The sequence below is a fragment of the Epinephelus lanceolatus genome, chromosome 23 (genome assembly GCF_041903045.1).
Source record: "Epinephelus lanceolatus isolate andai-2023 chromosome 23, ASM4190304v1, whole genome shotgun sequence".
NCBI lineage: Eukaryota > Metazoa > Chordata > Actinopteri > Perciformes > Serranidae > Epinephelus > Epinephelus lanceolatus.
Genome location: NC_135756.1, coordinates 8,577,632 through 8,593,835, shown reverse-complemented (window position 1 = coordinate 8,593,835; position 16,204 = coordinate 8,577,632). Strand labels below are relative to the sequence as shown.

Genomic DNA, 16,204 nt, shown 5'->3' with positions numbered 1-16,204 from the left:
GAGACAGTTTCAGAACCGCTTAAAAACTCCTTGTTGTTGCACCCACATAGTAGTCCAATTCTGTGTACTGGCACAGTAGGTGATCACATCTGATGCGTACCCTTCTTGAGTACAAATCAACAGTAATCATGACCATCTAGGTGTACCCTGCCCCAGTATGGTACAGTGTTCACACTAATCAAACAAACTTGACTTTAGGGTCAAGTTGGGTCAGATCCGAGCCCCAGTCCCTGATGTGAGAGCCCCATAAGTGTCTGACAGCATTATGGAAAGGATCCCTACAGAGATAGACCTTTTTGTTAAAGAGTTGGATCCTTTTTTTAAGCAGAAACAGTCCTGATGTTGTCATCGACAAACACCAGACTCTATTTGAATAAACAGTCATTTAAGCATGTATAGTGCCAGTATATTATAGCATTTGCCACTGATAGGCTCAAGTTGATGTTGTTAGTGTCTGACAACATTTTAGAAAGATCCCTACAGAGATAGACCTTTTTGTTGAAAGAGTAAGATTCTTTTTGTTTAACCAGAAACAGCCCCATAATTGCTATTGCCAGTTCCACCAGACCAAATAAATTTATTTTAGCATGTATAGAGTCAGCATACTTTCACATCTAACTGGGTGAATTAAACTTTTATTTCAACCAAACCGTAGTTGGTGATTGTTTAAACAGTAGACAGATGAACCAAGATGGCTTTTGGGAGTTTTACTTTGTTTCTTGCGGCTTTGAATAAAGTGTATTTTATGATGATAGAATTACTCTTTATTTAAATGAAGGCTCGCCTTATGACAAAAATGTCTATCTCTGTAGGGATCCTTTCCATAATGTTGTCAGACACTTAAAATAACAATACGAGCCTGTCAGTGGCAAAAACAGACACTTTAAGTGGATGTAAACGGTTCAAAAATGGCCCGTGGTTACATTGCAGCCTGCTTTGTGGCTGCTGGCTGCAGCTGTGTCACCAATACTGTTGTTCTCATTAGTCACTTAGACACACAAACATGGGACAATGTGATCCAGGTTGAAAAATACCACAGTCACCCTTTAAACAGGACCCAACCCAGGTTTTGCACAACATTCTCCTTTTGTTGCCTTTGCTGTGAACACAGTTTGGTCACTGAAGCTTGAGAACAATCTCATAGGGATATCACGGTGGTCGAGTTTGTGCATTTGCTACCGAGCCTTGTAAAAGATACAGCACACTGTTGGGATTTAGTCCGTCTCTGAATTTGTTTCTTTTCTTTCTACTTGATTGAAAAACATCCCCCGCAGATACCCATCTGCTTTATTTTTTCCAGCGGCTGAGTTTTAAAAAAAGCAGAACGAGGAAGCACATCAACTTTCCAGCACCAGATGTTGTGTGACAGATAATAGACACGGTGCGTGAACACAGCGCTGTCCCTCACTGGGCTAGCTAACTCCCCATTATAAACAGAAGTGACAGGCTGAGATTAGACAGTAACACTGCTCCTGTACACACTGAGTCACACACTGGCTGAGGTACGTCTCCCTTATCTACACAACAAAAAAACTTTGATTGGTAGAAATGTTCTCGTGCAGTTGTGTCTCCGTCACAGGTTAATTTTTAACACTTAGCCTGTGCAGTAATCATCTGTGCACAGGTAACAGAGTTAATCATAATGCTAATACAACTCAACAGTGTTCAGTCAACCAGACACTATTTTTTTTAGAGACAAAATGACAGAAAGTATTGAGTCAATTCATGAAAAAGGGATATTATGTGGACAATATTACATTTCACAGAGGGATCTGTCATGTAGTGGGAGGCAGTGACAGGTCTCTCTATGAGCTTCTTGATTACACTGGTAATAAGCTCCACAGTGAAACTAAAGTGTAATGAATGGATGACAGTTTTCACTCTTTGACAGTGACCTGGGAGAAGCCGTGTCCAACTCATCGCCACTCCGGCTGCCACTGAAGTTAAAGACGCTCAAAACATAAAGACCTCAAAAAACACGGCCACGCTGACCCACTTTCAGCTCAGTGACGGACACAGTCCAGAGGCACAGTGGCCTTCAGGAAATGTTTATTTTTAATCCTCGGGCTTTGAGGCCCGTGTGAGCACCACAGAGCTGCTGGAGGAGAACTAGCACAGGTGATTGGTTTCATGCCTGTAGGTTCCTTTATGAAGTTGAAGGCTGTGTGGGAAATTTTTTATCATCACTGAAAAGGTAGCAGCTGTTAAAGAGAGGATATTATCATGAGCAATTATTGGCTTGTCTTTTCAGTGTTGACTTTTTAATCCAGAACATCTCAGTGCTACAGGAAGTAGTCTGCTTTTATGTAGTGAAGTTGGGGTGATAGACGGGCATGTAGCATGTTTAATCGTCATATTGGAGACTGCAGTTTCTGCCCCATCGCACACAACAGACTTCATTCTTTGATAGGTAACAATCAAAAAATGTTGTCATTGAATTTGACCCACAGGGTTCTGCCTTTCTGTGTGGTGATGGGGTCAGGAAAGGATATTCAGAATCAAAGTTTTAATTTAGGGTCTGGATCAAAGTTGTATTTTTAGATGTGATGTGTTAAAGGTGACAAGAAGGAGGTGTTTGTGGACCTCCTGGAAACTGTGGTACTTTTCGTGAAAACAGGGAAAAAACTGTCACCAGTGAGCTGTCATTGTCATACCAATTTGTGTCAAAAATGTAAAAATATGACTCGTTTAAGCTCCTGCTGTAAGCAGTATTAAATAGTAAAATATGGGGATTCATAGCAGAAAGATTCTCCCTGGTTTGTGTGTGTACAGAGACTGAGGCGAGATCAAGCTGGAGTGTGCGGAGACGTGCAGATTAATGTCAGGTCCTTGTGTCTGTTAACCACCACAAATGGCTGCTGCCCCTGGTGTTGATGACTCTGGGTTTTTACACTAATGAGACGACGAGGTTTTGTAAAAGATCCAAATCACTCAGGGAGCGACGATGCGGCTACATCAGGCAAATACACAGCAAATGAACCACAAAGAGCCCCCTCAGCACAGCAGGGAGAGAATTATAATGTCATTCCTACTTTCAACATCATTACCATATTCATTGCTCTTTGTGCAGGTCAAGAGCAGGCCTATTGCATGGTGTCCAGTCAGCGTATGTGAATTTGAACTCATTATTAAGACGACATGAGCTTCAAAACATTCACATTATTTCCTTATTATTACTTATTTCAGAATTTCCCCTAGACAGTGAAATTCTGAAATAACACACAAAGCTGCCTCAGTAAATGTTAGTCAATATGACTATGGATCGTCTTTGGAAGTGTGTGTGTGTGTGTGTGTGTGAATTGGTCACAGTAGAGCCATGATGCATTTGGGACAAAGCCGTCCAGGATAAGCTGCCAAGGGCTGAATCACCATCCTGAAGCCATTCTGGTCAGCGTGCTGCTCACTGGACTGAAGAGTAACACACAAACAGAGAGGGGTTAATACCAGCAGCCCTCCTCTGAGATAGGGCCCAATGCTTAGTTAAACAGAAACACCCACACAGATGTGCAAACACACAGTCACAGTCGTTTGTTTTATTTATTTAGCTTTATATGCCCAAAGGTACAGAAGCCCTGAGAAGCAAGTGAGAAAAAACTGATCTAAATTGTTTTCTCTCGTGTGTCTGTGACTTAAGAACAGGTGGGAGGAAAGGTTTTGTCTGGATAATCTTTCCAAGTTAATAAAAAATAAAAATTCATCTGTGAGGAAATTTTTATAGACCCTTTTAGGGATGACGTCACAATGATGTCATTTTATTAGCTGGAGGCAAAACACGAGGCTACATAGGGGTTTTAAAATGTCATCTTGTGTTATTGGGAGCCAGAATAGAAGGAGTCATGGCTCAAAACTTAAATTTTATCACATACTAGATGCCACTGCCCGTCAACAAAAACAAAGATGGTTAAAGGCGATAAGACCAAAGGACTGGACGGAGGCCATCATCAAAAATGCTCACATGTGCAGCGCACACTTCATATCAGGTTAGGGCAAAGGTATTTTCTGTTGTAGGGATGAATAACATTATGTGTATTAAGGGTTATCATGTCCACCTCATCAGAAACTGGGGAGGGATTAAGAGGAATATTGTGTTTCTCTGTAAAGTGCAACACACACCGCCGTCATATGCCGTGCGTCAAAACGTCAGCTTCCATTATATTCTATGAACAAGCCCACACTGGCGCCGGCCAATGTGCCGTGCCACTCTGCTTCAGCCCACTGCTCTATTTCTAGCGTGGCCGGCGCTGCAAGAAGAGCCTTTTATGTACGTCTCGGCCGGCGTAGTATGAACTCCAAGTTGTTGTTGCCTCAAAGTTTTTCCTCTTCTTCTTCCATTACTAGCAGTTGGCAGCCATTGGCAACTAGTGTAGGTACAGCCACCTAGCAGGCTGGGGTGGGAAATACACTTTAGTGTTGACGGTGCCGCTGTGTGCGGCTGCCAATGTGTGTTGGGGGGGCGGCACTTGACAGCCACAGCGCCGTGCCAGCGGCAGTGTGTGTTGCACTTAACGCTAACTTTTTAGCACATTCGCTAATGTTAGCTTCAGTAGAGAAAGAAACTGGAGGAAACTGTTTGAGTGTCGTCCTCCTTTGGCATAATCATTAACCACAAAGCTTCCTGTGACATCATCCATCCACTGAGTGAGAGCATACGGATCGACCAGTCTAGTCCTGTTGGTCAAAAAGTGCAGTGCTCTGGATAATCGAACGCTACATTCTGACAGCGCACCAAATTTACAAACGGTCCAGTTTGTGTCAGAGTGCTCTCTGGCACTCAGAATGAATATTTCTGAAACGCACCACTCGCATTATCTTCCTCCATTGTCCAAAACAAGCCAACAGAACTTGTTAGCTAGCGCTAGCTAACGTCTGTGGACAATAGTTTTGCCTCCAGCTAAGCCCCGCCCACCAAAAAACGTCATACTGTTTACTAACAGTAGAGGGGTTTATTAGTGCTGATTAAAGAACATTTCTAGCCAAAAGTAAGACATGACAGTCATGTTACAGAACTAAAAAAAAATAGTAGATAGTAAATAGTAGGTAATTTCTTTATTTGTATATATTTACATATGATGATATCTGTGAAAACTGACACCACTCTCAATAAAATGCTTTAATTACATGATTAATTGAGATAATAAAAGATAATTTAGTTGATGTAAAAAGCTCTGACTGTATTATCTAAGAGATAAAACAGTTAAATTAAATGATGCCGGCTGGGAAATAACCATGTAACACCATATTACTCGGTTATTGTAACTGAAGGTAGGTTTTTAAGAAGTAGTAAGTAAGTAAGTAAGTAAGTAAATTTATTTATATGGGACATGAGGTAGTGCATTCCACCATTTCGGTGCAACAGCCTTAAAGGCTCTATCACCTTTCGTCTTTAGTCTGTCACTTAACCCAATTTTGAGAGAAATTTTGAGAAAATTAGCACAAATAAGTGAATTTACAAGAGGCTCAGTAGACTCTCAGTTGGAGACTAAATGAAATTTGAGGAAAAAAGATATAGTTTATGCATAATTTTACTCTTCGGAGTGCTCTCTGCTTGGTTTGATCTCAGGCAAAGGTGTTCTAGGAAAACCCATCTTGAGTTGGTGTTCTGAGCCGTGGTGTCGTACAGCACGAGGAGAGATACAATTAGCTGAAGCAGCAGCCACTTCCTGCTCTTATCTCTCCTCTGAAGCACCAGTGCCTCTCCCAGTAAAGATGGTGTGACATGCTGTGTGTGCTGCAGACTGCCGCTGATGGATGGGTGGAAATCAGAAGGACAGCATGCAAGGATGAATTGCCACACTCAAAATCCAAGTGCCACTTTACAGCACTACAGTGTAAAACAGTTACATTTAGATTCAGGTAAATGACAGCTGGAATAATTGTACGTCTTTTATTTACCCTCTGGGGTGTATAACTATTTCTCTGTGAGTGGTGGTGATAAGCTACGCGCAGATGTGCAATCATAGAAGTTATATTTATGTCAGAGTGGTCCATTGAAATCATGACAGAATCTCGTTTCAGTGTTTGCAGTGTTTTCAAAGTAATGTCAAGGAAATGTTGTGCAAAACCTCGGGAGCATTAAATCAGCCGAGGATACTCTCCATGATGATCTCGTCTTGTGTTCACTCTTGTCATGTGCGGTGTTTGTGTGTGAGTACAGTGTACGTGTGTGTGTATCTGTGGTGCATTTACTGAGTGTTGACTCCATCTCATGAAAATCTCACCGCTATCCAATACAGATCAGTACATACAGACAGATACAGTATAATATGGGAAATAGGAACATTAACCTGTGCTATATACGTTTTTGATGACAGCACCGAAACTGGGTAGATGGGGTGTGAAGTATAGTAGAGCTGCAACACTTTTTAAGAAACAGAAGTCAAGATACTCAGATTCCAGCTTCTTAAATGTGAATATTTGCCATTTTCTTTACTCCTCTGTGACAGTAAACTGAGTACCTTTGGGTAATGGACAAAAAAAGACATTTAAGGACATCTTCATCTTGAGCTTTGGGAAACTGATTGACATTTTTCACCATTTTCTGACATGTTATAAAGCAAACTGATGAATTCATCAAGAAAATAAAGGACAGATCACTCAACATTGAAAATTATCATTGCTTGTGGCGCTAAAATCCAGGGTCATGTAACGTACAGTTAGTTCATTGGAGTTTTAGTTATGTAAACTAAAAAACTGTCAGGGAAAGAGCTGCTCTGAAAACAGAAATGATCTAATTATAGTCGAATTAAACATTAATGTGTGGAAGCAAATAGCCAGAGTTTTTCAAGCTGAAGCATCAGATGGAAATTAATAGATTTAAAGGATAACTTTAGTATTTTTCAACCTGGACCTTATTTTCTCATGTTTTTGTTTTTAGTAACTAATGAGAACAATATGTTTTGAAATTGGTCCAATATTGAGATAGAGAGTACTACAGCTGGCAACAGTGAAACAGGCTGCATTAAATGTACTTGTTTTTGCCACTAACAGGCTCGGATTGTTATTATGAATGTCTAACAACATTACGTAAATGACCCTACAGAGAAATGAAACATTTCTTTGTACCTTTTACTTGTTCCAGTCTGTTTTGTGTTCCAAGTCTCGCTCAAAGAGAAGCCTCGTTCTTAAATCCCGCAGACCTTTTCACATTGTCTTGCTCAGCGAAATATTCAGCCGTGACATTGAAAATCTTTAGATAACACTAAGCTACGCTTTGTGTACTCCCAACACAACAAACTAAACCTGGCATTCCTCTCTCCAGCTCTTGCTAATGTTGTCATTATAGGTTTTCCTGCAACAAGTCACCTCTCATGAGATTTCAGAAAAAAACTTTAGTAACTGCCTGTTAGTCACTCACTCTACAGCAGGAAACAGCACTTGAAAATAAAAGCTCTGTGTCGGAGATTCAGTGCACTTAAAGATAAAGTGTGTTTTTTACAAACTTGACAAGTTTGTGAGTCACTTGCGACCCATTCAGAATGGACCTGCAACCCACTTAGAGTCTGTAGGCAAACCCCAGAGATCTCCTCCGGAAGAAGAGCGGAAGAGCCCTGGTTTCCGGTGCTAGGCTGTTTGTAGTCCACGTGATATTGATCAATCACGTTTGAGCCGGCTGCAGTTGTTGCCAGGTTAAACACTCCGTGCGGTGAACTAACGAGGCGGAACATAATTGACGTCACTGCAAACTGACTAACTTATGTATAAACAGAAGTCGGAAATGGAAATTCGCCTCCTCCGCCCAAATCAAACCGGAATGCCAAAAAATTGGGGGTCTGCCCCCAGAGGCTGTATCGCCATCTGCCGGAAGTCAGGCGCCGAATACAGCCGATGGGTTCTGAGAATGGTTTTGACTAAACAATCAGAACTCAAGATCCACTTAAAAGCTTTCAAACGTATCACATGATCTTCATCAGCAAAGATTTTTGCGTCGTTTGACTTGGGATTGTTTGTTAAACTTCTGTTTCCAAACTCAAACAAAAGTTTCAACCCAACAGAGAGGAGAAATGTTAAAAAGTGGAAAATGAAGTCAGTCTACATGACAACTAAGCAAACTCTTATCTGTTAATAAAGTGGTACAGTTGAAAGCATAGCTAGTGGAGTCCTCCAGTAACACACGTTGCAAATAGGCAAGTATTCTCAACGCAGCTGGTTGTCTACACCAGCACATGGTTAAAGAACAAGTATTTCTGCAGCCTTACCTTCTTCTTTTGAATGTCACTTGGCCAAAAAAACCCTCTACTGACTGAAAATCAAAGTGTGAGTCTTTCAGAGCAGCTCTACCTCTGAGAGTTCCTGAAGCAAGTCCTATTTTTTCTGTCCATAAAATAGATTTTCCGTCATATTGTTGGTTATTTGCCTTATAGCGATAACCAACTGCCAATTGTCATCATTTCCTACTTTTTTTATTTACTACTGTGTCACTGGTAGCACCACACAGTAAACTGATGCGGCTCCCGACAGCTGTAGAGCTCCATGGCTGAGTGCCCTGGTCAGCCTCCAGATTGCTGCTTGATGGCTGCCTGATAGGAAGTTGATTGACTGACTAGCTGAGCCTCCTGAGAAGCCTTTGAGTAGAGACTCTGACTGGCAGGTCAATCAGCCTCCTGGGCCCCCCGTTGTGGTTATCAATTATCAGCCTTATGTGAAGAGAAACAGTCCTCTCATTCCGACTCTGACACATCCTGACCTTTACGAATTCTTCAGCTGCTGTCAGGCTCTGCAGACATAACCTTCTAACACTGCTGCCATATCCCAGGAAATGACACTGAATCATTTTAAAGCCACCATTATGAGAGACTGATTTCTGGTTCTATCAAAAGACGAAAAAATCTAATGTTTCTCAAGGTCCTCAAGATTAATGGAACACTTCACCCACAAAACGATAAATTTGTGTATCAGTTACTCGTCTTGTCTGTCGTTGTTTTGTTTTGAATGCCTCGGGTGAACAAAGAATCCAAAAACAGACAAAATTGTTGATGAATTGTAATAAATTGGGCACACGTTTAAGAACGGCAAAATTATATCAAAACTTTGGTTTACAAACTCTCATTTAATTTGCGCAGTATGATCCAAGTCTCATTTGTCCAGTCAAATGCTCAGTATTTCCCAAACACATGTACAGTGCCCTCCAAAAGTATTGGAACAGTGAGTCCAATTCGTTTACTTTGTTGTCGACTGAAAACATTTGGGTTTGACATCAAAAGATGAATATGAGACAAGAGATCAACATTTCAGCTTTTATTTCCAGGTATTTACATCTGGATCTGATACACAACTTAGAAGATAGTATTATTTGTAATGGAACACGATTTTTTTAGGTGAGCAAAAGTATTGGAACATATAAACTTAAAATAGATTAAAGTGAATGAGACTTAATATTTAGTTGCAAATCCTTTGCTTTCAATAACTGCATCAAGCCTGTGACCCATTGACATCACCAAACTTTTGCATTCTTCTTTTGTGATGCTTTTCCAGGCTTTCACCGCAGTCTCTTTCAGTTGTTGTTTGTTTTGGGGAGTTACTCCCTTCAGTCTCCTCTTCAGCAGGTAAAATGCATGCTCTATTGGGTTTAAGTCTGGAGACTGACTTGGCCAGTCTAAAACCTTCCACTTCTTGCCCCTGATGAACTCCTTTGTTGTTTCGGCAGTGTGTTTTGGGTCGTTATCTTGCTGCATGATGAAGGATCTCCCAATCAGTTTGGTTGCATCCTTCTTTAAATTAGCAGACAAAATGTTTCTGTAGACTTCTGAGTTCATTTTGCTGCTGCCATCATGTGTTACATCATCAATGAAGATGAAAGAGTCCGTCCCAGAAGAAGCCATGCAAGCCCAAGCCATGACATTACCTCCACCGTGTTTCACAGATGAGCTTGTATGTTTGGGATCATGAGCAGATCCTTTCTTTCTCCAAACGTTCACCTTTCCATCACTTTGGAAAAAGTTAATCTTTGTCTCATCAGTCCATAAAACTTTTTCCCAGAATTTTTGAGGCTCATCTCTGTACCTTTTGGCAAATTCCAGCCTGGCCTTCCTATTCTTCTTGCTAATGAGTGGTTTGCATCATCTGGTGTAGCCTCTGTACTTTTGTTCATGAAGTCTTCTGCGAACAGTAGATTGTGATACCTTCACTCCTGCCCTCTGGAGGTTGTTGCTGATGTCACTAACAGTTGTTTTAGGGTCTTTCTTTACAGCTCTCACAATGTTTCTGTCATCAACTGCTGATGTTTTCCTTGGTCTACCTGTTCGACGTCTGTTGCTTAGTACACCAGTGGTTTCTTTCTTCTTCAGGACATTCCAAATGGTTGTACTGGCTATGGCCAATGTTTGTGCAATGGCTCTGATTGATTGTCCATCTTCTCTCAGATTCACAATTGCTTCTTTTTCACCCATAGACAGCTCTCTGGTTTTCATGTTGGTTCCACCTCTAAATGCAGTCTGCACAGGCGAAACATATCCTACCCAATCTGAAACTGAGCTCAGACATTCAGTGCTATTTATTGTTTGAATAATCAATGTAACTGGGAGACACCTGGGCAACAAAACACACCTGTCAGTCACATGTTCCAATACTTTTGCTCTCATGAAAAATGGGTGGGTTCAAACAAAAGGTGCTATCTTCTAAGTTGTGTATCAGATCCAGATGTAAATACCTGGAAATAAAAGCTGAAATGTTGATCTCTTGTCCCATATTCATCTTTTGATGTCAAACCCAAATATTTTCAGTCTACAACAAAAATAAAGGAATTGGCCTCACTGTTCCAATACTTTTGGAGGGCACTGTATGTTTGCCTAAACCTGACCTATTTAAAACACTTCCACATACGAGTCGTGAATGGTTGTCTGTCTTTATGTGTCAGCCCTGTGATAGTCTGGTGACCTGTCCAGGGTGTACCCCACCTCTCACCCAAAGACAGCTGGGATAGGCTCCAGCCAACTGCGACTCCTAACAGTGTAAACGTTCACGGAAAATGAATGAATGAATGAATACTGAGAAAATAGAAAATTAGCACAAAAAGAGGTGGATTGGAATGCACTTACTGAGGCATGTGAGCAAAACAAAGTTTCTTCAATTCAATGTAACACGGGTTGAGTAATTGATAGACAAATTATCATTCTGTTGGTAATGTATCCCTTTAAAAGATATTTTTAGACATGTTTTAACCCACATATGGTTTCTCTGTAAGGATGTTGGTGGGATGAAGGTTCAAGTCATGATCATTTTGATTAAGTGGACAGTTAGACATGCCGTCCCTCACTTTTTAACCTTTCGTCTTCCTCTTGTAGCTCATAGTGGGGATCATCCAGGCTGCAGAGCTGCCTGCCATGGACATGGGTGGCACATCTGACCCTTACGTAAAGGTCTACCTGCTGCCTGACAAGAAGAAGAAGCAGGAGACGAAGGTCCACAGGAAGACCCTCAATCCCGTCTTCAACGAGCAGTTCACCTTCAAGGTACATCTCACAGTCCCTTCTACAGAATACTCCAAAACATTTGCTGCTTTCAGACCACTTTTCTGTAGCTGGGGATTTTTTTGGTTCCACTGACAATCTGATTTGCATGCAGCCATGAATGCTGGGAAGGTGTTGAGACATTTACCAGCTGGCACATTAACAAGCTCCTGACAGAATATCTCTCACACACATACACACACAGTTACACTCACACACACACACACACACTGGAAAGACTCAATGTGATTGGGATTAACACAGGCAGATGCACTGCTACACTCTGGCCTTGCCTCGGCCATAATAAATACACGGCTGCTGCTCAGCAGCAGGGAAAGTTTTGTTATTCACCCAACAGTGAAGAGCGCAGGTGTTTGGTGTTAAGTTAAGCATAATGTGATGCGATATCCATCTCAATACAACGTTTTTTGTGTGTGTTTGTGTGTGTTTTTCATAATACTTAATTCCAAATCTGTGAAGTGATTATAAGCACTGCCAAGAAAAGGAGATGATTTTATGAGATAATGTCAAGGACAAACCAGGGAGTCTTATCTTTCCCTTGCTCTCTTTTTTTGTGTGTTGTTACAAGCCATTTCCATTTAATAAGTTCCGTCCCCAAAATTGAAGGCAATCAAGTGTCACAAGTACCCACCTGTCTTTTACCCTTCTCAGGTTGAGGGTCTGATAACGGCGTCTGTCAGGGCGGGGGCTGGAAGAGCAGTGATTGATTTGGAAACAGAATTACCCGCAACATCACCATCCACCTACTCCAAAAACACACACACACCTGACTCTGCTTGGCATTTAATTAACTGTAGAAACTTTCTATGGAAGTTCAAGGCTGACAATATTAGATTAAAATGCATGAAACTGAAACTTTATTTTCAGTACATATATATAACAAAAGTTTGAGACACCTTTTGATATCACACAGGCTTATTTTTTCAAAGTCAACAAAAACTGGATATAATAAGCTTTACCAAGTTACTGCAGGGCTGGATGCCATTGCATTCTAGAAGTATATCTAATAATCTCAATTTGAAATGTTTCTTTCCTGGATTATAAACAACTGCAGAGGTTCATAGAGGCAGATTAAAGGGGACCTAGTATGCTTTTCCTTATTTTCCATCATAATATAATATTACAGCGTCAGGTGTTCATATAAAACATAGCCAAATTTTCAAATAACAAGGTAAGCCTATGTAGAAGTTATCCCTGTAAGCAAAAACCACAGGCTTCAGACCCTAGCCTACACTGCTACATGTAGCTACGTGCTAACTTCAGTTGTGAATTTCTCCCAAAAATTGCTTTATTTTCCTGCTGAAACATGTCCAGTTGTGTTTCAAAGCGTTAATTGGTGATTTTTAACAGGAGATAGTGCCACTACACACAGTAATTCCCTGGCTGTATGTACACTGCTACATGTAGCGACATGCTAACATTAGGGAAAAAACGTAATCTTGGTTTGCAATGTTGTAAATTTCTTGTCGATTTCAGATAATCTTCCTGCTGGAACATGCCCAGTTGTGTTTAGAAACTTTTATTGGTGATTTTTAAGAAGAGATAGTGTCACTATACACAGTCATTCCCTGACTCCAGGTACACTGCTACATGTACCTACATGCTAACATCAGGGAAGCCTGTTATTGTGGTTGCTGATGTTGTAAATTTTCTCACAGGTTACAGGTCATTTTCCAGCTGGAACATAAGTTGTGTTTAGAAGCCTTTATTGGTGATTTTTAACGGGAGATAGTGCCGCTATACACAGTTACTCCCTTGCTGCAGGTACACTGCTACATGTAGCTACATGCTAATTTCGCAGCAGAAAGACCATAGATGTATGATAGTAACTAGATACTGGGCCTGAAGATGGTATGCAGCCCACTGAATATGGCCAGTACTGTTTCTGTCCCTAGCTCCGCCTGCGAGTTCCTGCTCAGCTCATCGACTTTACGTTTTGTTGATGTGACAGATTTTTAAATCACTTTTTTTGGCACTAGGACTGTTTTACAAATATGAAACCTCCATCTAAAAATTCATAATAGAAAGAGTCATATTAGACCTTGTTTGCAGTTCGAGGTGTCCTGTTAACAGTTTTACAGACGTCTCTTTTATAATGGGGGTCGATAGGGAAAATGCTTATACCGCAATACCTGCAATACTGCAAGTGGCCACTGGGAAAAATCGGAAGCAAGGCTGAGCTGCTTTCTTGAGGGCATGAAAGACCTGTAAACACTGACCAATCAGAGCAAACTGGGCTTTTTTGGAAGGGGGTCTTGAAGAGATAGGCGCTAAACTGAGTAGTATACTGAGAGTATTTCCGACAAAGGATGAACACAGGTGTTTCAGCACAGACAGTGTGAGGAAAAGAAAGTGTTTTTGACCGTTAAAACATATAAATGTGCTCTAGTATAACCCTTAGATACAAGTACAACCTGTTTTGACCCTTTGTGATCTGTATCTGTTGTCATCTTCCACAGGTCCCCTACGTGGAGCTTGGTGGAAAGACACTGGTAATGACGGTGTACGACTTTGACCGCTTCTCCAAACACGATGCCATCGGCGACATCAAGGTGCCCATGAACAAGGTGGACTTCAGCCACATAACAGAGGAGTGGCGGGATCTGCAGAGCGCTGAGAAGGAGGAGGTAAGACTGTACGCGGACACACACAGAAAATATTCAATCATTCCCCGGTAAATGGGAAATGAGTAGGTCTGAAATCACTTGGTGACACCTGCCTCTCTGTCCAGGCTCAGATTTGTACATCTGGTAGCTGCTGTTTCAATAATAAGAGTATTTTTTATCGGTGCTTGCGTAAGTGATATCACAATGATTATTTTTGCTGCGTTCAGCGAGCCAATTGCACTCGAAGCGCAAATTTGATGCCGTGGCTGAAGTAATCCATCTCTCCTGGAAATGTCACTTAATCATATGTCCACACTTCCCCCTTCAATTAATAGAGGTGTGACTTTCCAGGCAGCAGTTCAGGAGATTCAATTTTCATGGTAAATGTCATGGCATATAGCACATGTTGCCAGGGGAAGCTCATTTTTAGCATTACCGTGGTTTGATTTAAAGGTTAATTATAGCGGTGTCGAATGGCTGGTGGTGTTGTATGAGTTGAAGGGCATCACTGTACTTCTTAGCGTCTGGTCGCACAGCTGCACCTGACAATTTTACGCAAGACTTGAAACACTGGAGCGAAGCTTTGCTCAGTGGAGAGTGGCTGTAGAGGGAGACCATGGAAATTGTTAGTCTCCACCTTTAAACTGATGAAAAGTATTGAAAGATTTAATCATTACATTACATTTCATTAAGCGCTCTAACTGAACCGAACTGTAATTGGGAATGCAGAGAAGTGATAACAGATTTGTCAACAATCTTTTTTAGATTATGTGCGATGCCAGGGGGTTTGCAGGACTTGTGTCTGCCACAGCAGCTGCAAATTACCCTGATAGAGTGAAAGGGATCTCAACAGTTGTGCCTGTTGATGACTCAATTATTTTTTTACAGTAAATCTTAACGTGACATTTTGGGAATGACGCCTATTTATTTCCAAGAGTTAGAAAAGAAATAGCCACAGCACATAACTCCCTCTAAAACCACAAACTGACATTTTGACTTTTCTGTTTGTGTAGCAGCGGGCGTTTTCACTTACATTGCAGAGGTGTGGACTCCAGTCAGATGACTCAGACTCAAGTCACAAATTTGGTGACCTTAGACCTTGCATGACAAAATCAAAAAAGACTTGCAACTCTATTTTGACCTAGTGACCAGTGACTTCTGACTTCACTTAGGCTTAAACCTTTTGACTTGAAAATTCTTCCTCCAAGGCCAAAGATTAAAAAAGTGTGCCATGAATCAATTCATTTCTCTTCATTTCCTGAATCAACTGACGTTAATGCTGTTCATTCTCAGCATGTCGACACATAATTCACCAGATGATCCACTTTGTTTCAACCAATCCGACAGCTTCTCGTCAAGTTGCAGGAGCAAACCACTAAGAACTAACGCTACGTAACTGAGCAGCTGTTAAGAGGATACCAAAGATACTTTTAATTGAGTATGCAAAACATAAAACTACAAATGGAGATGCAACAACTTCCAGATTTGTTCGACAATTGAAGTTGCACAAAGAACAGTCAAGACAAGTATTAACATAGTAAGCCAGCTAATACTTAGCTAACGTGAGCTAAACAGCAAAGTAACTTTTGCACAAACTTGTTTTAATAATAAGTACAAAATAAGAGTGTATTATTAATTGTTTAGGATACGAGACTCAAAGTTAAAGACTTGGGACTTGACTTGGAATTTACCTGCTTTGACTTGGGATCTGACTCAGAACTTAAGTGCAAAGACTTAAGACTTACCTGTGACTGGCAAAACAATTACTTGATCTACCTCTGCTACTTTGTACCAAACCCAGTTAATAGCTGTAGAGGAACCAGTCTGAACCAGTCCCCCTAAAACCGAGTGAAGCACTAATGATCTGCTAGGTATGGTCTACAAAACATTAAATAACTTTGGAACTGTTTATGATAGAGATGAGCTCCACTGTGACCTGTGAGATTCTCAACTTTCGGACGCAACTTGAACACTGCTTGTAAGACATACCAGAGCCGATTTACAGTTGGTGCGATCACACGATATGAGAACATAAGTGTTCTGGCTCACTACTGTGTGTTGGTAGGAGCACGCAGCTATCACAAGATAGGTTTTAGGTACTTTCATATTTGAAAAAGTAAAAGACTGCAGTGC

The 16,204-nt window shown here is 41.0% G+C and overlaps 1 protein-coding gene across 3 annotated transcripts in view; it reads left to right on the top strand.

Annotated features, from left to right (window-relative positions):
- syt1a (synaptotagmin Ia) overlaps positions 1–16,204 on the top strand; it is a 312,837-nt gene that overhangs the window by 266,571 nt on the left and 30,062 nt on the right. For all 3 annotated transcript variants that reach the window (XM_033614474.2, XM_033614476.2, XM_033614475.2), the window contains 2 exons: positions 11,280–11,447; positions 13,925–14,092. In XM_033614474.2, coding sequence (XP_033470365.1) covers positions 11,280–11,447; positions 13,925–14,092 — 336 coding nt within the window. The remainder of the gene's footprint in view (positions 1–11,279; positions 11,448–13,924; positions 14,093–16,204) is intronic.